Source organism: Lathyrus oleraceus, chromosome 5 (genome assembly GCF_024323335.1).
Source record: "Lathyrus oleraceus cultivar Zhongwan6 chromosome 5, CAAS_Psat_ZW6_1.0, whole genome shotgun sequence".
NCBI lineage: Eukaryota > Viridiplantae > Streptophyta > Magnoliopsida > Fabales > Fabaceae > Lathyrus > Lathyrus oleraceus.
The window spans coordinates 574260296-574284361 of record NC_066583.1 but is presented as its reverse complement, the minus strand read 5'-3'; the positions used below and the strand labels follow the sequence as shown (position 1 = coordinate 574284361).

The window sequence follows — 24066 nt, the reverse complement described above, 5'->3', positions numbered from 1 at the left end:
GAGCATGTGATCTAACAAGAGGCCATCACTGGTCCCGAGTTTGAGAAGTGGATAAAAGCCATGAAATCTAAAATGGATTACATGTATGCAAACCGATTTTGGACCTTGGTAGATCCTTCTATAGGAGTTAATCCTATAGGATGCAAGTGGGTCTTCAAATAGAAGACTAAAATGGAGGGTAAGGTACAAACCTATAACGAAATATTATTTGCTAAGTGTCATACCCCAATTTTGTCCGGGCATATTTAAATTTTTGTAAAATCGATTTCATTTTTAATTTGCACCATATGCACAACATGACATGCATTCCATCATAAATAATAATTAAAATATCAGTCAGAATAAATTTATTGAAAATACAGACAAATCGGTTGAATCATTCCCTCAAGTACGGACAAAATCAGCGGATAAAAAGTTTCGAAATTAAAATTGTAGACGCCAGTATTATTAATCTACGGTTCATGTAGTTTAACCTGGTGTGCTCGTTGTATTTTTCAGCAGCTGTTTCAGTTGCGTTTTGATCCGCCTGAGCCTTTTAACCGATGCAAACTTATTTCAGAATTTGAAGAAACGCTGTATTTTTTCAATAAGTATATTTTGCACTGATCATTTTCATGCATCTGATTTAATTTTTCGAGTAAATTTTTGCCCGACTTTTATTCATTTTTAGTCGTTTTAATTTTGTTCTTTAGTCAAAATAGTCAGATTGAATAAATAAAATTTTCCATGTTATTATTTAAATTTTATCATGATTATTTAAAAAATTGTGAATTTTATTTGATTCAATTGATTAAAATTGTTTTAAATCGATTAAGTCATCTAAAAAAGGCATTATATGCATCTTGATTTATTTAAATAATGTATGTTTCTTGGTGTGTTTCTTTGATTCAATCTGAATCTTTGATTCAAATTAATCAAAGGTCTAAGTTCACAATCCATGTACATTTTATTATCCAATAAGAATTTAGAAATAAATTGAATAACAATTATAAAGAAAAATGAAATAAAAGAACTCTCTCCAATCCTCTCTACATAACTTACTGACTCTCTCTAGAAAACAAAAAAGAAAAAAAAACAAATACATAAAAACCGGCGTACTCTTCCCACAATCTTTTCTCTCTCATCACTCTCTTTCTCTCTCCTGCACAAAAACGGAAGAACCCTCGTTGCCACCATCGTGTTCCCGTTACCGGCGACCGGAGCCACAACTTCCACAACCGGTCGCACACATCACCACCAACAACCACTTCTGGCCACGAACCAACAACCCCCGCCGTCTTCCGCTGTGAACTCCGCCGACGAACACCACCGCCACGAACCGCCGCGACACCCTTAACTCACTACCTCACCTCACTCAACTCTCCGGCCTCTGTGCCCTCCAAAAAAACCTATCACCGAATTGTTTTTTTCTTCAAACTTTCTGTGAACACGCAAAATCCACCAGATCTAATTCTTGAAAAGCTGTCAACAACCGAAAAGACGAGAAATTGATTTTTAGGTGGTTTGTGTTGCTGTTGTAATGTCTTTGAGTTGATTTAGGAAATGAGGCAAACCAACATCACGCCATCCCCTTTTTCCGTTTGAATAAGCAAGAAGAATACAAGAGACTTGGTCACTCTCTTTAAGATGTTTTTTGGTATTGCCCAAAAATATACAAGCAAACTACCATCCACAACGTCCCTAGGATAAAATATTTTAGTTATAATTGTATTGGATTCCTATTACACTATAAGACCCGTTCTAGAAATAAACCGTCTATATGGTACTTAGACTACTCAATATAATTCAAGACCACCATAACTTCCGAAGGGACAACCAAATATACTATGGTACTTTGAACACTCTTAATTATCAAAGGGACAAAACTTTCTTGAAAGCGACAAATATCTTTAAAGAGATAAATTTCTAAAGAGACAAAAAAGAAAGAAGAAAGCAGCAACTCGATAACTCAATAGTAATGAAGAAGAGAAGAAAGAAAAAAGTTTGATAACTTAGAAAGTTTTGAAGTGTGTTTTTAAAGGAAAGACAAACACTCTATGTATTGTTGAAAACTAATCAAAATATGTAAATTAAACTGTGAGACTATAAACTTTTTCAATTCACGCAAAAATGTTTGAACAAATGATCATATAACAACATGTATAACAATTCAACCCTTTTTTCTTTGCTATTTTTTATTTACTTCTTCTGTTTATTATAACAAGTTACGACTTTTTTTTTAGTTTCTCCATGTGAGAGTGAAAATAAAATTAAATGGATTCAAAATGAGGTGAATTTTCATATAGATTTTCTTCAATTCTTTTTTTAGATTTTTGAAAATAAAATGGTTTCAAAATGAAGTAAATTTTCAAATATGATACAAATTCAATTAAATCATTAAATTGGAATTCATAACTACAATTTAAAATTAAAATTTAAGATTTTGAACAATAATGTATAGAAAAAGTTATATATTTAGTTACCAAATTTGCTTGAAAAAAAAAAGTAGTACCTCTTTGAATGACCTAACAAAAAAACATAAAAATAAAGGTTGTAATTCTACAGAGAAGAAAGAAACATTCACAGACTTGTATATTATCAATCTATCACAGAATAATAAACAAGTTATATATCGTAAATATTATTTGGGTATCAACAATGGGCATTTGGTCTAGTGGTATGATTCTCGCTTAGGGTGCGAGAGGTCCCGAGTTCAATTCTCGGAATGCCCCTTTTATTTCACGCAAATGGCAAATGATCCTTTAGTTCTTGTATTTTTAACGTAAAGAAAAGTACACGCAACGCAAGTAGTACACAATATACCTTTATTTCCTTTTCCTGGTAAATTCTAAAAATATGTTAAATTCGGTTTGATATTATCAAAGAAATCATTCTTTTTCTTCTTCTCAAACCATAGGTTAAATAATAAAAACTGCTGTTAATTTATATACACAAAGTCTAAAGTTTCATGTTTGAATACGGAATACCATAGAAAATATTCCAACAGCTAAACCTTATTAATTTTGTTTATACTATAGTTTTTACAAAATTATCATGCAGTTTTTGTAATTGCTCTTAATTCTGCATATGTTTTTTTAGTTTGTAATTAGCATTTGAATAATAAATTAAAGATTCACTTCAAATTTTTAGAGTGATATATGATCTGGATTGATTATATTGATTTTCGATCGAGCATTCTAAAAGAGTCACATTCCTTTCAAAATATTCTCAATACATAAAAGATTTGTCTTACGAACAAATATAGATGATTCAGATTTCCAATGTATTTAAGGACTCTCCGGAATCTGATTCTAAGAAATAGTAAGTTTGTTATTTCATATATATATATATATATATATATATATATATATATATATATATATATATATATATATATATATATATATATATATATATATATATATAATATATATATATATATATATATATATATATATATATATATATATAAAATATGTTAATTTAGATATTTAATTTTAAATTCAATTCTAATTTACTTTTTTCCCTCACATACTAACTTTAGCGTTGAGGTGCTAACCTTGCAGGTCAGCATCCTCTCCGACGCATCGGAAGCAAAATCTACCATTGCCTCTGATTCTACTCCATTTCTAGTTTCAATACAGAACAATGATGCTGTTTGTGGGAAACGACTTCTAATTTATACATTTTCCACGATTTCACGTTCGCTCTTCGATTCGTTAGTTTGAAACCTCTTAAGTCATCGAATCAATAGCACTCAAAATCGAACACGAAGATTAATCTCTTCCGTTCGATCCAATCAAGCGTCGTTTCAACTTTGATTTCCTGAATTTTCAGATCTCTCATCCCTACACTTCCAAATAATAGCTGGATCCAAAGCTACTTGATTCGTCGTGACGCGAGAAGCAGCTCAAGCACCGATCAATCAGCCACGTTCATCTCCTCTACAAGGCGTTGTGAATCCAGGATCAGAGGTTTGGTTGTGTCTAGATCTAGTCCAGACTCCTCAGATAGTCAGGTTTGTCCAAGTGCCTTCGATTGGACCTTCGGTTCCACCTCTAGTTTCACAACCTAGAGCCTTACTTAGTTTCCACTGCTGCGATCGAACCTTGGATTGCAAGGTACCAACCAGTTGCTGAACAACATGTACAACATTGTTCGGTAGCAGAATTCAGCGATGGAAAGGTTGCTTCACCTTGAAGAAAACCTCCATACTGTGCCTTCACAAGGGAACACCGTTCAAGAGGCTATACCTAGGAGAATTCAAACCGCAATACCTGAGCTGACCACAATAATGAAAGATGAAGTTCCTAAGTCGAAGAACCAACAAAGGAGCAAGAAACACCAAAGTCATCCCCAAAGTTCCGAGGGAGATTGAGGTAGCCATGCTCCTCCCCTGGATCAGGCAGAAAATCGGTCATCGAAGAATGAACAGAAGAATCCTTTGCGCGCCCGAACTTTTAAGAGTTAGAAAAAATGACCTCCCTTTCTTCACGATAACGGGCCTCCACTAGAAAACGAGTATCAATGAGGCATTCTAAACGTTTCTGGTTGGCCTCATCCAGGGGAATTCCTGTTGGTGTAAGCCCTAGAGGCCAATACTTTTGGTACTTGTATCGAATTATTTATTAATAATAAAATGCTTTTTCTTTTTTATGTTTGTTTAATAAAGTCCATGGAATAGCTAATCCGTTTAATGTATCAAGTGTGACTTAATCATGAGATCCTATTAAACATAAGAACACTACTCTTAAAGTATCAGTAGTCGAGCTTTGTTGTGAAGTGAGATAACATTAAAGCATCAAGACTATTATGTATATAGACTGATGATCACATCTCATGGATCATGGATAAGGAGTTATCAAGTCTTAAACATATGTATGGATATTAGGAGTAATATTTATATTGGATTGATCCACTATGTGAATACTACATAGAATGTTATGCAAAGTGTCATATGTTACTCTCATGGTGATAACGGTGTATACCACCCTTCAACCTGAAACCACTATAGACCCTAAATTATCATTTCCAAGTGCTTTATTGCTGATCAAACATTGTCCGTAACTGGATGACCATAAAGATAGTTGATGGGCACTCCACGAAGCATGTTAAGGGGCATGAGTGACCTAGATGGAATTTGTCCATCCTGTGTAACATGATAAAGGTCTAAGGGCCTAATATTGAACTGGACAAGGATGACACGGTCCATGCCTTGTGTTCAATATAGACATAAGGGCAAAAGGATAATTGTACACACAAGTATTATCACAAAAGGGATTTGTCAGATCACATGACATTTTCGTGTATTGGGTAGCAATGATGTGTTGCTAGATACCACTCATTGTTTATTATGTTAAATACGTGATTTAATATAATTGTCAATATCGTGAAAACCTATAGGGTCACACACAAAAGGACGAATTGATGAAAGAAAGAGTAAATAAGGAACATCGTAAGGTACATAGTACTTAAGTGAATTGTAGAACATCGTAAGGTACAATGCACTTAAGTAGAATATGAAATATGGTATGGTACCACACGCTTAACTGATTTTTGGTATACCATAAGATATGAGCCACATACACTTAAGTGAGCTTTTTAGCTTACAGTCCACACAAGTGGTTCTATAAATAGAACCCTTGTGCAGAAGCATTTCACTTGATGAAATTTTGTTTCTCTCTCTCTCTCTCTCTCTCTCTCTCTCTCTCTCTCTCTCTCTCTCCCTCTCTCTCAAAGCCTTCATTCGTAGCAGCTAGCACTGAGACTGAAGGAATCCGTTCGTATGGACTGAGTAGAGGCATCGCCACCATTCAACGCTCGTGATCATTCCTTAGATCTGCATCAAAGGTTTCAATCACCACAAGAGGTAACAGTTTCTTTCACTGATCATGTCCATTCGTAAGGATCACTAAAGGAAATTTTTTAATTTCCGTTGCGTTTTGGATCGCATTTTTCCTTAAGTGGTATCAAAGCCACTTACAAAACCATGCATCTGTTAGTTGTTTATTTAATGTATTTTTTTGTATTAATACAGTTAAAAGACAGAATGAATTAAATAATAAATGAGTAATTAAATTTGGCATCATGTGTGTATGATTTGGATGATTGATGTTGATTATGCTTCAGAATCCGACGTTAGTATGGTGAAGCAGCGATACATCGATCGTCCATAGGTTACACAAATGAGATTGATCAATTTATATATATGATATAAGTAATTCTGATGCAAAATATGGTATATATGATATACTGTTTCTATTTCGTTCATTCAAACACTTAATGATTGTTACTCTTTTGAGCGATCAATGGTCATTTGCTTCGGAATCCGACATTAGTATGGTGAAGCAATGACGTGTTGATAAATCATATTGAATTGTCAATCGAGGCGTGTTTGACGGTATGAAATTGCTGCATTAGGGTTCATGATGATACAAGGGTTATGATGTCAAAGAGTTATGCGATTAGGGTTGTGACTGCACAAGAGTTGTGCTTTAAAGTAGGTTTCAAATGAAAATCATTAAAATTTTGCGTCGGGGCGCTGCCCCTACCAACCCCGCAGGGGGTGTCGCCCCCTTGACCCCCGTTTGCTGAACGATCAATGGAACCCCCGGTAACTCTGCGTAGTTTGATCAATCGTCGAAATTTAATTTGGTTTATTTAATTAATAGAATTTAAATTAATAATAATAATGTGTTTATTGTTATTGTCTTGTGGTGATCAGTTATGATCTTAGTTTTCCTTTATTTTGTTTTTAGGATTTTAAAATACGGACTGCGTGTCGTGCCTCTCTTTTAATCTCTTAATGTAGTTTCTTTTCTCATCTTACTCCCTCGTATGTAAAACGAGTTTCTTTTATGTAATGTAATGTTATGAAGAAACAGAAGAATACAATATTAAAGGAGGACAACCGTGAAGATCTTGCTTGGAGAAGCTTAGATCGTTATTAGGTTAACTTAGATTCTCTCATTGGCTTGGGAGAACAATTGCGCTAGGGGCCGTAACTATTTCATTGTGAATGTATGTTGATGCATGTGAGAGATGATTTATATGATAAATAAGCCGATGAGATCAAAATAGTTGCAAATTCCCTCAAATTAAATTTTAAGTTTATAGTTTCCAAGTTTTAGCACTCATCAAGACTAGTATCGAATAATATAGGTTTCGCCTACGCGAGGTGCATGTTCTATATTAGTAAGGTGCGATGGGATAATTGTAATTTCCAATTTCTAAAAAAATGGGTCAAACTTAACTAAACAAATTATAATAATATTATATATGTTTAGAAGCAAGAGTTGAAAATGATCCATATGATGGATTGAAATAAGAAGTTATTCACTCAACTAAAATATTCTAGAATTGTATTAGATACAATTGGAAGGATTTCATACATTTTGTGTAATCCGCCTACGCGGACTTAAAACAAAATGAATTGTGGATCTATACCCACTAGAAAGTCTTCCAATGGAATTTTCCGAATCAAATGGTGAGAAAATGGATCCTAGTGTAGATCAATGATAATGATGTTGGTGATTCACACTTATGGCGAATATGATTGAGTTTCAAGTGTGAAAGTGCTAAAGTCCCACATCGACTAGAAATAAAGGAAATGTTGGGTTTATAAGAGAGGTGACCGGTACCCCCATCGCTTAAGGTTTTTGGTGGATATGTGTAGTCAAGGTCTCTTGGACTCTGAACGTTTAACTCTTATTATCATTTCCAAACCTCTATTTACTGTTAATTTTAGTAAATCAAATATCATAAATTTTAATTCACTTACAAGATTAAACTAGAAAAAAATTCTAGGATAGTTTGTCCAATTTATCTAAGAAAATGTTCTTCGTATTTGAATGTTTGATGTTTAAAGATAAAATATTTAAATAGAAACTGAGAATAAACAAAGCAAAATTGATGTAAATGGACAGAATAAATAAAAGAGCAATATAAATATTATTAAGATAAAAGATTCAATTTAAAAGACTTAAAGATTTAAGAAAGAAGGGACGCAAACACATACATATTCTTACATCTGTTTCTCTCTGTGATTTGGATACTTTAGTTCTATGGAAAATGAGTAAAAATTGCGACCTTGATTATAATGATTGGACTCATCTTATATACTAATCTAAAATAATTGTCTACAATAGTTATTTCTATAGAAGTTGACATGTACTCCCTTACATGGACTTCAAAATTCTATCCTGCTACCACATGTCTTTAACATCTGAACTGCTGCAATCCTACTTTACGTTGATAATTGCCTTTAACTGTTAGTCTTATCATTTGACACTTGTTTCTACAATCCTCTAACTTCTCCAGTCAAGGGATGTATTGGTCGAGTCTTATAATGGTGTTGAGAATACCTTGAACTTAAAAATATACTAAGTCCCCGACTCATATAAGCAAGTAAAATTCACTACTTTCACACTATATCTTCATGTCGAAACGATGATTAGAGCTAACCTTTTCGAGATTTTGGACATGTTTGGAAAAGAGAGTGATCCTAATCTTGTGGATATATCTCTGAGACTCCTATAAACCACCTGATAGGCTAGTCAAACTTGTCTCTTTATCGAACGACTCTGTCGAAGTGATTAATATGTCGAAACTATGTTTGAGTCTTTTTACACTTAACCATTTTAAACGTGGTCATTACCATTCTCTATGTCTTTCAACTAGAATTTACAGGTTAACAGATGCCCCCTAAAATACAACTTTTAATCATGTATATACAAGATGGAAGAAAGGTAGCGTCACGTCAAAGATATACGTGCAAATTATCATCATCACTCCAATTTTTTAGGATGATCGTGGGCCACAACAATAAATCATATTAAAAGAAATGATAAAATTTAATATTTTTAAAAATAAAATAAATGCCACTTGTTCACTTCGAGACGCCACTTGTCCAAATTTTACAAAGACAACTAAAACGTTTTTCTTTTTCATTATAAAAACAACTTCATTATCCCAATTTACCTTTTTCTCTTTACGCTTTCATCTTCTTAGAGGAAACTAAAAGATTTCCTTTTCTCTCCATCTTTATCTTCAACCTTCAAACTTCAGAACAATGACCTCCGATTCTCTCCCCAAACATCAACCAAGTGTTCCTTCTGCTGCCACACTCAAAAGTCTCATTCTCAAAGATGATCGCACTTACATCCCAAAACCTCCAATGCAAGAAGAAAAATCTACCATTTGGTTTTCTCAGATCCTAATACCTTACTCCCTTTATGGTAATGTTCATGCTTTCATAAGTCCTCTACCCCAACCAAATAAGAAATTACATAATTCAGAGAGCCTTTTCCCTAACTTCCCAACATACAACCCCCTTGTGTTAGAGGATGCCCCTTTTTACATAAGCTTCATGAGAAAGAGTGTATTTCACTCATCTCCCTCAACCAATGACCCTTCCTATATTAGCTGGTTTGATAGGGTTCAAAAAAAAAAAAGGAAAAGTGTGGAAGGATCAAGGTATCTTTGACTTATACAACTCTCAAGAGTCGGTCCTAAGTATTTGTTTATGCCGGAATGATTACCCCCACGCTCTTTGACATGGCAGTAATTGTTGGCCTTCGATCAATTGGAAAAATCTTCGACCCCACTATAATAACCAAAACTAAACCTAACTTCACCTTCTCACACCCTAGTTTTAGTGAATTGGAAGGATGTATTAGATCCAACAAACTTGTGAATTGAAGCACTAATATTTACTATTCAGATTCTATGGCAATGTAACATGCTTCAAGCAAAGAATGGGAGAGCAACATTGTTGAAGAAGCGTTGGATGACAAACTGAACAATAGACCAAAAACAGTGCCAATCAGACAGGCTTGTTATGACCAGTAAATCACCTCTCACCAGTAACACCGTCGTTGCAATGCTCCGAGTAAGATTACCTTCACTATATATATGTATTTCTATTCAGTAAAGAATAAGAAGTTATATTTGTATGTGAAGTATATGGAGGATAATATGTCATGGATGCTGAGTTAGATGAGCAGAAGCATCCATACGATATCGATGAGAAGTCAAGTGAAATCAACTAGTTGCAGTAGGACTCGTATGTTGTTTCATTTTAGAGACTGTACTTTTCAATTATGATGACAAGATGTTGCTCCATAACTTAAGGAGAAAGCATTGGTTTCTTTGGCCAAAGCAAGAGTATATACTTTTCTCTATCAAGAGAAAATCTCAACTCCTTTAGATAAACTTGTTTAGTTTTATCTTTGACTATAGTGGTTGTGCCCATGATGAATATCGAACAATTTGATTTCCTCTATTTTACTAGTTCTGCATTTTATTTTTGAGAAAAAGTGTGAATTGTGACGGCTTAAACCACCATAATTTTATATTAGTGAAAAATAGTAAACTTTGCAGCGGTTTAAACTGCCATAATCATACACAAACCGCCACTTTATACTAAGTAACCTATGGCGATTTGTATGCCGTTTAATACAAAACCACCGTTTAACACTTAGCGGCAGTCGAAAATACTGCAGAGACATGAAGGAGGAATAAAAGAAACTGCAACTGTTGAAAATCCAGAAATCACAATACCATGTAGAAATCATCACTGAAATCATTTCCTCAGTCTATATACAATCTATACACTTAATTTCAAACAGAAGGAGATTTCATGTCCTGACAATTGTCCCCTACAGAAGGAGATTTCATGTCCTGACAATTGTTCCCTACAGAAGGAGACTCCATGTCCTGATCATTGGAAGCACTAGTTGTTGCTGATGTGAGAGTTATCATGTTTCCATCTGCAACAGATGGAGGCGTTGTTGGCAAAAATCCAGACGCAGAACCTTCTTCTTTCACAACCTTTCTGCAATATTCTGTAGCTGGATCAATATTGGCCTCAATCGCCGAAATTCTTGCACCTGCTTTCTTAGCGGCGTCTGTGTTGAATAAGGTTGCAGTAATCTAATTAACCAAAAAGATAAAGATTGTTAATTCAAAGTTACTCGCTTCGCTTAAATAAAACGAATGAGGGAATTTAATTTATTATCTGCTTACTTTAACATCGCCAGCCGCTATGAGGGAATTGACAAAATTATTTACAAACAGATTTCCCTTTTCATCTTTGCATCCAACCATAAAAGTTGCCTTTTCACGACAATGACGACCATCATCATCAGCGACACATTTTATAGCCATAAAATATATCTCAAATTTTCCCTACATGCATATAGGAAATTGGAATAAACGGCACGCCAGCACGTATGCAAGACAAATTAAAAGATATGACAGAAAAATTAAGATGCAAAATTTAACCTTGGAGTGAGTGGGACCGTTCGGGGTAAGATCGACAATGTCTGATACAGGACCGGAAGCAGAAAGTATGGTAACAGTTTTACTAGGATTTGCCACAGACATATTGTATAGAACCTCTATCACATCCTGCAAATCATATGTTTAATAAATATAATATAAAATTGCATCTGAAATATGAACATTGGTTAGTTCATGTTATACCTGACCGGCATTCAACTCTATAATATGAGAGTCGAACTTTGGACGTCTTCTCTTCGTTGGAGTTTCTGCTGAAGTTGTTTCTGAAATTGTCCAAGAAGGTCCTTCTTTTCTATTCTTTGATCTGTAACCAGGAGGGCGTCCGGGTCTTCTCTTCTTAGTTGGAGTTTCTGCAGAAGTTGTTTCTGAAGTTGTTGGAGAAGGTCCTTCTTTTCTATTCTTTGAACCGGAACCAGGAGGGCGTCCTCTTCTCATCTTGGTTGGAGTTTCAGAAGAAGTTGTTAGAGAAGGTCCCTCTTTTCTCTTCTTTGGTGTCAGGTTGGGAGAAGAATCCAATGGCAATGGCACTGGAAATGTTGAAGAATTATTCATTGCTGCATCACCACCTAACAATTTTCTTTTCTTGAAAGAAGTTTCAGTTTCAAAAGGTTCTTCTTTGATGTGAAGTTGATTCAAGAATGAAGAACCCAATGGCAATTGCGGCAGTCTATCATCACCATCTTCCATTATTGTGCCACAAGAACAACAAATTTTGAGACTAAGGAATGTGAACAAGAGAGAAAGAGAGAGAGAGAGATGGATTTGTAGTATAAAGATTATATTTTTATAGTATGAAGGAAGAGGTTGAGCTAACTAAGGAACTGTAACTAACTGTTTATAACTGCTTCTAACTGATCAACTGTCATAACAGAAAACTAAGAAGGAAATGTAACTAATTTGTTGGATTTGTTTATAAAACTTGAGGTGGATAAAGTTGCTCTCTTGTGGGATTTGTGCTAATCATCTTGAATCAAGATTCTTGATGATCCTAATTTTGATTCATTTCACATTACTAGAGCAAATATTTCATAATCTCTTCTACATATATAAATGACTTTTCTTGGTATAATATTCTAGAAAATGTTGATATGTTTATCAATGCATAAAATTCAAATATAAAAAAACTCTAATTAAAATTTGCACAAATATCAATTGAGTTTTTTAGGTTTCCTCGAACCCATCAAATTTAATTTGAGGATATTTGGGTTTTGTTTAAGCATTACTCAACACAGACATAACCATCACCATAGATTCCAAATCATCATCTTCCCAAAATATTTTTATAGTCATATGTAATACTTCACATTAAATGGAGAAGAAGTGAATATACTAATATGAGACAAGTGTCGCTTAGAAATTTCATATATTTTTTTAAAATGGCCACTACTAAAAAAAAATACTCCGCCACCATTACCAAAAAAAAATATTCCGGAAGTAAATATTATATCATTACGGTTATCTAAAAACACCGTTATAATATATTTTTCATTATTTTTTTAAAATTTTAATTACTTAAAACTTAATATTTTTTTATTATAAAATTTAATCATATAAACAATCATGGTGATATTATTTAATCACTTTAAACAGGGTTAACTAACTTGTCTCTTCGGGTTCATATTTTTATTTCTATCAAGAAACAATCCCTGATGAAACAACACGATTTTCAACCCTAACGAAACGAAATTAGTTTCAACCCTAACGAAAATACAACACCATCTCCAAACCTGAAGAAACAACAACATTTTCAACCAACGTCTGTGCTTTCGTACCGTCGAGGAAGGAGCCGACACTGTTTTCTTCGTTCTTGACTAGCCTTCGATTTAGCTGTCGAGGAGGAACTCAAAGATTATGTCAATTTTTTTACTTATTCATCACGTTTCCGGTACGTAAACTTTTTCCCCATGCATCTACATTATTGTTATTTTCTATTGGTGTTTATGTATTTGTTGTTGTTGTTGATACCATTGTGTTGATGATGCCATTGATGCTTATGTATTTGTTATTGTTGATGCCATTGTTGTTGATGATGCCATTGTTATTGGTGATGTCATATTGTTGCTTATGTATTTGTTGTTGTTGTTACCATTGTGTTGATAATGTCACTATTGTTGTTGAATTCATTGTGTTGATGATGCCAATGTTGTTAATGATGTCATTGTGTTGATGATGCTATTGTTGATGATGTTTGTGTCTTGATGTTGATTGTTTTATGTCTTGATAAATGACCTCTTCTTCTCTAGTAGCGACAAAGCTACATATACAAATGAAACCTATACAAATGATTCTCAATCTCTAGTAGGAGAACAGGAAAAAAAAAGCAAAGAGGTGCCATAATTTTGGCTAAATTAACAAAAGTCTGTAAGTCAGGTGTCAGATTTTCAGTTGAGTTTAGTTCTGTTTATATTATTCTTGATGATCCTTATTCTTCAATTTTTAAGAGTTATGTCACGTTCATTGGATGTAGCAAAGTCAGCATATTTTAGATGATTGGAAAGATGTAACATATGAGGTGGAAACGAGCATATGGACAGACGTTCATGTATTAATTTTAATTTTCATCAATTCGATATTACTTTATATAAACACTAATACATACTTATTGATGTAAATGTGTAGTTGCCGTTTGAGTTTAGTGTTGATTCGAAGTTGAAAAAAAATGGATCACTTATGCTGGTACGACTTTGAGGAGTTTTAAGTCACGACTCACGAGTAACTATATTACGAAACCTAAACCTAATATTAAGCGCCCGTGGGTGAAATATCCCTTTCTTGACAATAAGTTTTGAAAAAAGTTTGTGAAGTCTCGTAGTTTTAAGGAGTTCATGGTTAGTACCAGTTATATTTTTTGATAATTTTATTTATACAACCATGGACGTTAATATTTCTCATATGTTTAAAACAGGTTAAAAGTGAAGTAGAAAAGCTGAACAAGTCTAAAAATTACCCCCATAGATTGTACTGTAGGGGATACAGAAAACTTAAGAAAACTGTGATTGTTGAAAAAAATACAACAACTAGGAGATGGAGACTCCATGAGTCGTGATCGAAAACCATCTCCACCATCACGACATGAGAAGTGGAATAAGGCTTTAAAAAGACCAAATTGAGACTACACTTAAGATGCCACAAGATCAATACCTAAGAAAATTATAAGTAGGATTTGTTGTGCATATGTTAAGTGTTATTTAAATTACTTTGGTAATTAACAATGTATGTCTTATCACATGAAGATTCCTTGTATGTGTCAACTCATGACCTTCATAGGTCGACACATGACACTTATAGGTCAACACATGACCTACATAGGTCAAAACATGACCTTCATAGGTCAACACATACACTAAAATTTTCCAAAAAACAACTTTTTGACCATCTAAACACTCCCAAATACACCAAAAACTCATACCACGAAAATCCATCAATTAAAACTCATTTTTCTATGGTTATAGCTTGCTAATTCATCATTTTACTCATAGTTTTTAAGAGTCAACGTCATGTTACAACACATCATAACACATCGTCATCTTTAAATCATCAAGAACACAATCAAGGTTAAAAACCTTCAAAACATCAATCAATGGCATATCGTGATCAACAACATCAAAATAACATATTCACACATATATTACCCAGATTTCACCCTAATTCATCATACAATCAAAAGTGGTAACACAATATCAGAATTTAGATCTACAATACTCAATCCTAAGGAGGTTAAGGGTTCCTCCATCTACCCACATGTTCTAACACCCATTAAAGAAGCACATCTCCCCTTTACCTGATTTTCAGCCAAAATCCCCTTTGATTTCCTAGAGTTCTTCAATCTTAAGTCTTCACTCTTCCTCTTTGCCTCTTTTCCAACTCCCAAAAACACATCCTGACTCTCTAGGTTCCCAATTCTCTATTTTGTTCCAAGACTTCTTTCCTTCCAAAATAGACTCTTCCTATAATACCCTCCAACGTACCATTGTATTCTCCATTCTATCCTTCATATCTTCCTTATTCGCAACCCTTCCCCCACTTCTTCTACACATCCAATTTTTCTCATTATTTTAATTATTAAATAAATATAAATATTATTCTAAAAATTTGTTAAACTCTTAATAATTCTAAACACCAATGCCCAACTCATACTCTCCTTATACCTCTATTTCAAAGACACTTACCCCACAACTACATCATAAAAAATTTAACAGGACAATCAATTCGAATAAAATCTTAAATAATTTGATTAAATCAAATAATTGAACTCAGAGTGTTACATATATCACCTAATTTGGTAGTATGAATAGACTCACTATATGTATTATATTATTTCACACTTTTTAATTATTTAAACAACTAAATCACATTTTCTAAATATTAATACCAATCATTCAAACTTTTAAATTGAATCTTGTTAATGTCACAATATACTTCAACTTTATATTTTACATTTGTTCCGCTATGGAACCAGAATTGATCGGAAATCGGTGATTACAATAAACAATGATGAACTTAAACCTTCCTTTTAGGTGAAGGAGGTGGTGCCTACAAGGTTAACACTCAAACTCTCAAGTCAGTGTGTAAAGGAGAAGAGTGAATGAAATTTTGTATTTGAAATTGTGTACACGCTCTTTATATAATAGAGCGATTATTACAACTGGTTGTTCTCTATGCATGTTATGGGGAGTCGTTCGATGTATCTTGGTCATAGATCTCTTATGCGTGTCTCTATAGTAGCTTCCTTATATTGTGAGAAATGGGAGTGAACCATTATTTCCTCTAGGTTTGGATTGATGGTGATTCTGGTTGGGTCAGAACAATTCCCCCTGAACCCCCATCACTGCCTGTCAGCGTGAGGGTTTATCATACTTTTCCAATTTGCATCAGTCATTACTTTAGCTTAAATGGAATATCCATTGAAGATATTATTATTTTAGGAATCCACGCCTTGTTGTGCCTCATGCTCTAGCTGTTTTTTTGTAGGTCTCATTATAATGACCTTTGAGAACTAAAACACTTGAGTGTCTCGTTGATGCAATATTGAGCGTTGATAGGGTTCATTACTTTTAATAACTTATCACACAATTCTTGAAGAGTCAGTTTTGGATTTTCTTAAGGTGTTATATTCTCTTCTTTGTTATTTTCATTTTCTACAACTCCTTTCTTTTTGTGCTCGAAGAGAGTAGTGTTCATAATGAGTCAAAAATCAAGGGAAGATACTTCTGTTTTTTTTATTGGCCATGTATCTTTTTTGTTAGAAGTATGTGAATACAAATCAGAGTAGAGAGAAACACACAAAAGCTTTATTCACATAATTCGGCCAAATTGCATACATCAGGAGTATATAGCAACTATAGTTTCGTCTTATTTATTTGTTATGAATTACACATATTAGAGTTTCAATGTTACAAGCATATATAGAGATATTAATGATCCAGCCTACAATAATAGCCCTAACTTTATCTATGAGGCAAACTCAACATTCTTTAACTTCTCTGCCTTTGTTCGAGAATGTGTCCTTGATGGAGCTTTACTGGACGTAGGCCTATCTTCAGATTCGGGTGTCTTGATCCTTGATAAAGACAAAAGGATTTGTAGCAAGCATGAAGAATGTGTCATTTCTTTATATGAATGTACCTTCTCGATCCTAAGCAGATTTGGAATCGAAGTCCTGAATCACTTGATGGTTACCCCTCGCAGTTGCATCCTACGAGTTAGGCATATATTAAAGTTTTCTACTATTGGAGCAAATATCAAAAGTGGAAACTCTTTCTCACAATATACTTCAACTTACAAAAGTTTTCTACTACGAATTAGGCATATATTAAAGTTTTATATTATTGGAGCAAATATCTTAGTAATTGTTAATAATCATATTAGATTCATTTAGACCTTCCCAATGAGACATAAATCTGACACTAGTCGTCTAGTTCAAACCTTTTATAACTATGCTCTCACACAATTTTTCACTAAAATCAAATGTATTAGAAGTGACAATGAAGTTTAAATGTTTGTGGTCTTATGCAATAGAACATGTTGCATTTCTCATTAATCAAATTCGCACACCTATTTTACAATTCAAAACTCTATGAAAATCATATAAATACCATCCTACATTTCACGACCCCAAGGTCTTTACTTTGCTTAGGATCTGCCTCTACTATATTGAGTGGTAGAATCAAGCTACACCTCAGAGCCAGAAGACGTTTTTTCTTGGATATAAAACTAACATAAATGGATTTCTCCTTTTTGATTTAAACACTAGAAACATATTTGTATCTAGAAATGATATCTTCTATGATGTTTTTCCATAAAACCCACAAATTTCCAACAGGTCCATTCCAGATGAGGTCACTACCTTGATGACATCACTCCTTTTAATCTTCTAGGAAAAGACACTCATAAGCATCACACAACCATGAAAAACTCACATGTCATACCACCTATAAGTAGGCCATCAAATATTCTCACTAACTTAAAGCTATGAATTATGAAATTCGGGTACTTAATTTCAACAACACTTGGGAAATCACCGAAATATAAATGGGTTTTCAAAATTAAACATGATAGTGATGATCCCATAGAAATATATAAGGCTTGACTTGTAGCCAAAGACTACACACAAACAGGGGACATAAATTACTTTGAAACCTATTTTCTGTAGCCAGTCTAACCACCGTTATACTTTTGCTCTCCTTGCTTCTATCGAAAATTGGTTAATTCACCCATAAGATGTCCATAATACCTTCTTAGATTGCACAATAAATGAGGAGGTATATATGACCTTTTCCACCGAAGTCACTTCCACCCTGAATAATCCTGTTTAAAAATTAAATAACTTTATATCTTTTGTTGAACTAAGAAGTTATCCTTATCAACACTAGAGTTTGATCCAAATTCTCACAACTCTCCACCTTAGAATAAACTTTATAACATCAAGAGAGCAAATTAGATTTCTTCATGCAGTTTTTATCAACTACATACACTGGAAAAATTATAATTTGACAATGTCTTGGTAATCATATCAACAATATTGTCATCAGTTGAAAACTTTAGCACTTGGACTTCTCCACGCTCGATTATCTCTCTGATGAAATGCAGCCTCACTTCGATGTGCTTGGTTAGCTCAAGATAGACTGAATTCTTCGACATGTGTATCGCACTTTGACTATCACATTTAACAGTGATGGCTCGACCTTAAAGTTTCAGCTCCTTAGCAAAACCTTCAAGGCACAATGCTTCTTTCACAACTTCATTGGGGATAATATATTTCGCTTAAGTGGTTGATAAGGCAACAACCTTCTGAAATGTTGCTTTCCAACTGATTGTTGTGCCAAACATAGCGAACACATATCCAAAAATATATTTTTTGGAATCCATATATCCTCCATAATCAGAGCCGACATATCCTTTGATTTCAACTTTGCTATCATCACCACAAGCTCCACCATAAATAAGTACTCTTTTCAGATACCCATTTATGTAACTTAAAATCCACGTTAATGATTGTCAATGCGTCTTTCCAAGATTGACCATATACCTGCTTACAAAGCTCACTTTGTACGCTATGTCTGACTTCGTACAGACCATAGCATACATCAAAGAATCTACTCTACTAGCATATGGAATGTTATTCATATATGTTCTTTTAACTTCGGTACTAGGACTTTACGTTGAACTCAGCTTGAACTGAGGATTAGTCAGAGTTACAACAAGCTTTGAATTTGACATACCAAACTTGTCGAGAATCTTCTTCAGGTATGTCTCTTGAGATAAGCATAATCTCGATTGCTTTCTATCTCTCTGGATGTTAATCCCGAGAATCCTGAAGGTAGCTCAAAGATCCTTTATATCGAACTCCTTATCGAGTTCAACCTTCACCTTCGTAACATCTTCGACATTGTTGCTTTCTATGAGAATGTCATCCACATAAAGCAATAAAATAACAAGTGAATTTTTAGATAGAAATCTGAAGTAAACACAATGGTCGAACTGGCTCATAGTGAAATCTATGTGTGCCGTGAATTTTTCGAATCTCTTATTCCATTGCCGAGGAGATTGTTTCAGGCCATATAGTGATCTATTCAGCTTGCAGACATAATCTTCCTTTCCTTTTTCTGCATATCCTTCAGGTTGCATTATCAGGTTTGTTTCATTTAGATCACCATACAGGAAGGAAGTCTTCACATCCATCTGTTAAAATTTTAGGTCGAACTTTGCCACCATAGCAAGCAACATTCAAATGAATATATGCTTTACAACAGGTGAAAACATATTGTTGAAGTTGACACCTTCTTTTTTAGTGAACCACTAGCAACAAAGCTTGCCTTAAAACACTTTGACATCACTCCTTCAATTCCTTCCTTAACTTTGAATATCCACTTACAACTGACTAACCCGATCCCTGTAGGTTTCTCGATCAGCTCCCAAGTGTTATTATCATAAAGAGATTTCATCTCATCATCTATGGTTTTTAGCCATTTAGTCTTATTTCGACTCCTCATAACTTCCTTGTAATCTCCATGTTCTTCATTAAGGACCTCACTTGTTGAGATTAAAGAAAAAGCTATAACATCCGCATAACTAAGTCTCTGAGGTGTCTTGATGACTCTTCTCGATTTGTCTCTTGCCAACAGGTAGTCATTATCAGTCTCCTCAGCTTCGACAATAACTTCTGCTTCTTCTTCGACTTCATATGGGTTATGAAATTCAGCATCAACATGCTCCATCTCAACATGAATCTCTTCCTATTCCAACTCTTCTTCAAAGATCTTGGTACTTCGACCAACATCATCAGTTTTCTTGAACGCATACTTCATTGAAAACTACATCTCAACTTGTGATACACCTCATGTGACCTGACTCTAGGCACCACAACCTATAAGCTTTGACTCCTTCAGGGTATTTAAGAAACATAGATCTCAGAGCTCTAGGTTCGACCTTGTCTTTCCTAATGTGGGCATAGGCTAAGCAACCAAATACTCTAAGTCTTTCGAGATTAGGTGGATGTTTCGATCAAACTTCTTCAGGTGTTTTCACCCCCAGGACAGTCGAGGGGCACTTATTTATCAAGTATGATGCAGTCACAATAGCTTCTACCCAAACACCTTCTTTAATCCCGCACTAACCAACATTACATGCTCCTCACTCTTTCCATAATTGTTCGGTTAAACCTTTAAGCCAAACCATTTTGTTGGGGAGTACCTGCAGTAGTTTTGTGCCTTGCAATATCAGACGCAACACAATAGTTGTCGAATGCCTCATTGCAAAGTTCAAGACCATTGTTGGTCTTCAAACTCTTGACCTTCCTGTCAGTTTGGTTTTCGACCAGAGTCTTCTAACTTTTGAAATTTTCAAAAGTTTCATCCTTAATTTTTCTGGATGAATACCAATAACTTTCTATTTATATACTACTAAGCTAACTTAAGCTACAAACTAATTTAAATAGTTGGACTAAACAAAAGGTTCAATTTGACATGCTAATAGTTCTAACATTTCGACTACTATATGTTTGAGCATACTTCGTTTAGAGCATGCAGGATCAACATGTGAATAGACTTCGACTACCTGCTAAACCTTTATCGAACCAAAAAATTACCATTATCGATATTAGAGTCCGATCCAAATTCTCACAATGGTCTAAACAATCTAGAAGGAAATGGTTATATATCTAAGCTATGTTATGCTTTAAATTCCAAAGGCTACTTTCAGTCTAGTTCTGATCATTCTTTGTTTATTAAGAAATGTTCCAATTCATTCATGGAAATTTTGATCTATGGAGATGATATCTTGATTGCACACAATGATATTGAAGAAAGATCATCTTTCAAAATCAAGGATCCAGGCCACCTTAAATGTTTTCTAGGCTTGGATGTTGCGATATATTACCTAGTAATCCACGTATGTCAAAGGAAATCGACACTTGATCTCTTATTTGAAACATGATTAGTGAGTGGATGCCAATGGCCAAAGGCACAAAGCTAAGTCAATCCAATGGCCAACCCTTTCCTGATCCAACACCTTATAGAAATTTCATTGGCAAATTGATTTATTACACGTTGCGAATCACATACAAGCATTAATACGTTTAACTAAAGTTGCATAATTTTACTACTTCAATGCAATGCAAGTAACAATCAATTCAATTCTCTGTATATTAGTATTATCTTCTACAAGGAATTCATAGATGACATGAAAATGCATCAGTGACTTTATATACAGATATTATTCTTGCTAAAAAAAGAAAAGGAAACAATAATGGTTTTTGGAATATCATTTCCTGTGTCTGTATTCTATCTATAAACCAGAACCCGCTTCTTCGATAACCTTTGCACAATATTCTTTAGCTGGATCAGAAATGGCCTCAATCATCTGATAAAGATTATTAATTCCAAGTTACAAACTTCAAATATAAATGCATGCAGTCATCTTAAAGAAAATAATAGAAATATGATTTCCTTACTTGAAGAGGAGTGGCCTCTATGGGAAATACTTTTCGATCCACCACTCGTCGAATTGGCAAAATTTTAAGTTTTGGCGAATGGTAACTTGTTTGTCCTTCTACTAACATTTTAGAGTCAGAATAACCCTTTCGAGCAGCAGCAGCAGCAGCATGTCCCAAAATTCTTGCACCTGCTTTCTTAGCATTGTCTTTGTTGAAATACGCTGTAATAATCTAATAAACCAAAAGATAAAGATTGTTAAACAAATGAGCGCGGCCATTTCCATTGAAATTTATGATCTGCTTACTTTAGCAGGGCCGGCCGCTATGAGGGAGTTGACAGAAGCACTTGCATACATAATTCCCTTATTATCGATCCATGAAACGGAACACTTTGCCTTTGCACGACAGTGACGGCCATTATCACCAACGAGACTTCTTACGGATAACGAAAGTATCTCGAATTCTCCCTACACACGCAACACAAATGAAAAGATACTAGCGAAACATTAAGAGCTTAACATATAAGATAAGATGCAGAATTTAACCTTCTGGTGTGCAAGACCACTCGGAGTAAAAAGGCCAACTTCTGATATAGTACCAATCACAGATATTATGCTAAACATTCGATGAGGAAATGCCTGACAGATACTGCATATAATATCTATCATATCCTGCAAATCATATGTTTCATAAATGTAACGTAAAATTGCATCTGAAATGAAAACATTAGTTAACTAAAGTTAAACCTGGCCAGCATTCAAATCTATCAAACCGGGGGTGAGTTTTCCAGGAGGGCATGGGGGTCTTTTCTTGGTTGGAGTTGCTCCAGAAGTTGTTTCAGAAGATCCTTCCGTTTGTGAAGAAGTTGTTTCAGAAGATCCTGAAGAAATTGTTGGAGAAGGTCCTTGTTTTCTCTTCTTTGATCCGGAACCGGAACCAGGAGGGCTTCGGCGTCGTCTTTTTACCTTGGTTGGAGATTCTGCAGAAGACGTATCAGTTTCAGGTCCCTCTTTTCTCTTCTTTGGTGTTATGGTGGGAGAAGATTCCAATGGAAAATTTGAAGAATCATACATTGGTATGTCACCAGCTACTTCTTTTATATTGTTGAAAGAAGTTTGAGTTTGAGAAGGTTCTTCTTTCTGAGGATCAGTAGTGGAAGTACTAATCATCTTGGCAGCTTCTGTTTTCTTCTGATCATCCTCCATTTTTGTGTTGTGCCACAAGAACAAGAAGAGTAAATGTTGATTTTCTGTAATTGATGTGAAGAAACTATGGAATGTGAACAAGAGAGAGAGAGAGAGATGGATTTGATTTACATGTACACAAAGAATATATATTTATAGCTGTTTATGACTGCTTTTACTAACTATATCAACTGTCATAACAGAACTAATAAGGAAATGTAACTAACTGTTTATAACTGCTTCTAACTGATTTGTTGAATCATTAGCATAAAACATATTTCACATAACTAATTAGCTTAGGATTGACCATGTTACAAGCTTATAGTGTTGCTTTCAGGATTTTCCAATTTCTAGTCATACTTTATAATTTCTAGAACTTTATTTTTTAAGTAAAAATTAGAATGCAAGAGAATCACGTGGCACCAACTATCTCAATTATACTGCCACTATAATTTTTGAAATCTTAATAAATTTATTAAAATAAGGGTTAAATAAGTTAGAGGTTCTTTTAAATATTTTAATATTTGTTTTTAATTTATTATAAATAATATATTTTATAATTAAATTTTTATCTTATTCTACTAAAAATTGAGGTAGAATGTCATATTTAATATTATTTTTTAATAAATATTACATATTCCTTCGATTTTTAAATAAAATCGAGGAGAAAAATATTTCAAGATAAACTTCGAATCTCAGCATCAGCAGATTATGTTTTTATCTCTTTAAAAATGATGTTTTTAATTTTTAAATTAATGATCTATTCCTTCGATTATATATAATAGTCGAGAGATTAGATTATCATATTTTACTATATAAACATTCGTTAATTAAATTTTATCCTAAACTTAACTTATATGTAATAGCTCAAAAGTCTTACGCATCATTCTCTGAGATGGTTGGAAGAAAGAAAAAATCTTCAATGTTCTTCAATATTTAAAATAGTTTTTCTGCCCTTATAATCTATCTCACCTAATGATATTGGTGTTGTTGTATTTTTGTAATAAACTTCTTAAGTTGTCAATCAAAGAAAATATTGAGAAATTTATTGTTTTCCTCGATTGACAATATTGAGAAATTTATTCATAAAAATAATCATTCATTTCTCTTTCACGTTCTTTGTCATGTGAGAATATTTGCCATGAAAATATTTGCTCAAGATAATGAAAT

The 24066-nt window shown here is 33.9% G+C and overlaps 2 protein-coding genes and 1 non-coding gene across 3 annotated transcripts; 1 reads left to right on the top strand and 2 right to left on the bottom strand.

The window, feature by feature from the left end:
* The first annotated feature begins 2639 nt into the window (after window positions 1-2639).
* Window positions 2640-2711, top strand: TRNAP-AGG (transfer RNA proline (anticodon AGG)). The gene has a single exon. It is a non-coding gene; the product is annotated as a tRNA-Pro (tRNA).
* A 7785-nt stretch (window positions 2712-10496) lies between these two features.
* On the bottom strand, window positions 10497-12130 carry LOC127086581 (AT-hook motif nuclear-localized protein 9). The gene is made up of 4 exons (XM_051027361.1): window positions 11464-12130; window positions 11263-11388; window positions 11005-11166; window positions 10497-10911 (listed from the first exon to the last, which is right to left on the bottom strand). Exons 1-4 carry the CDS (start codon window positions 11965-11967, stop codon window positions 10600-10602), a joined length of 1104 nt encoding a protein of 367 aa, XP_050883318.1. The 5' UTR covers window positions 11968-12130; the 3' UTR covers window positions 10497-10599.
* Window positions 12131-21497: 9367 nt separating this feature from the next.
* Window positions 21498-22993, bottom strand: LOC127086580 (uncharacterized). Its single transcript, XM_051027360.1, has 5 exons — window positions 22459-22993; window positions 22258-22383; window positions 22018-22179; window positions 21731-21943; window positions 21498-21639 (listed from the first exon to the last, which is right to left on the bottom strand). The coding sequence occupies exons 1-5, from the start codon at window positions 22915-22917 to the stop codon at window positions 21565-21567; spliced, it is 1035 nt and encodes a 344-aa protein (XP_050883317.1). The 5' UTR covers window positions 22918-22993; the 3' UTR covers window positions 21498-21564.
* Window positions 22994-24066: the final 1073 nt, after the last annotated feature.

Coding starts and splice junctions, on each gene's coding strand:
- LOC127086581 (XM_051027361.1), bottom strand. CDS start 11,967: ATGGAAGATGGTGATGATAGACTGCCGCAATTGCCATTGGGTTCTTCA. Junction 11,167..11,262: donor ACGGTCCCACTCACTCCAAG/GTTAAATTTTGC, acceptor ATATGCATGTAG/GGAAAATTTGAGATATATTT. Junction 10,912..11,004: donor TAGCGGCTGGCGATGTTAAA/GTAAGCAGATAA, acceptor TTGGTTAATTAG/ATTACTGCAACCTTATTCAA.
- LOC127086580 (XM_051027360.1), bottom strand. CDS start 22,917: ATGGAGGATGATCAGAAGAAAACAGAAGCTGCCAAGATGATTAGTACT. Junction 22,384..22,458: donor TAGATTTGAATGCTGGCCAG/GTTTAACTTTAG, acceptor TATGATTTGCAG/GATATGATAGATATTATATG. Junction 21,640..21,730: donor TAGAGGCCACTCCTCTTCAA/GTAAGGAAATCA, acceptor AATCTTTATCAG/ATGATTGAGGCCATTTCTGA.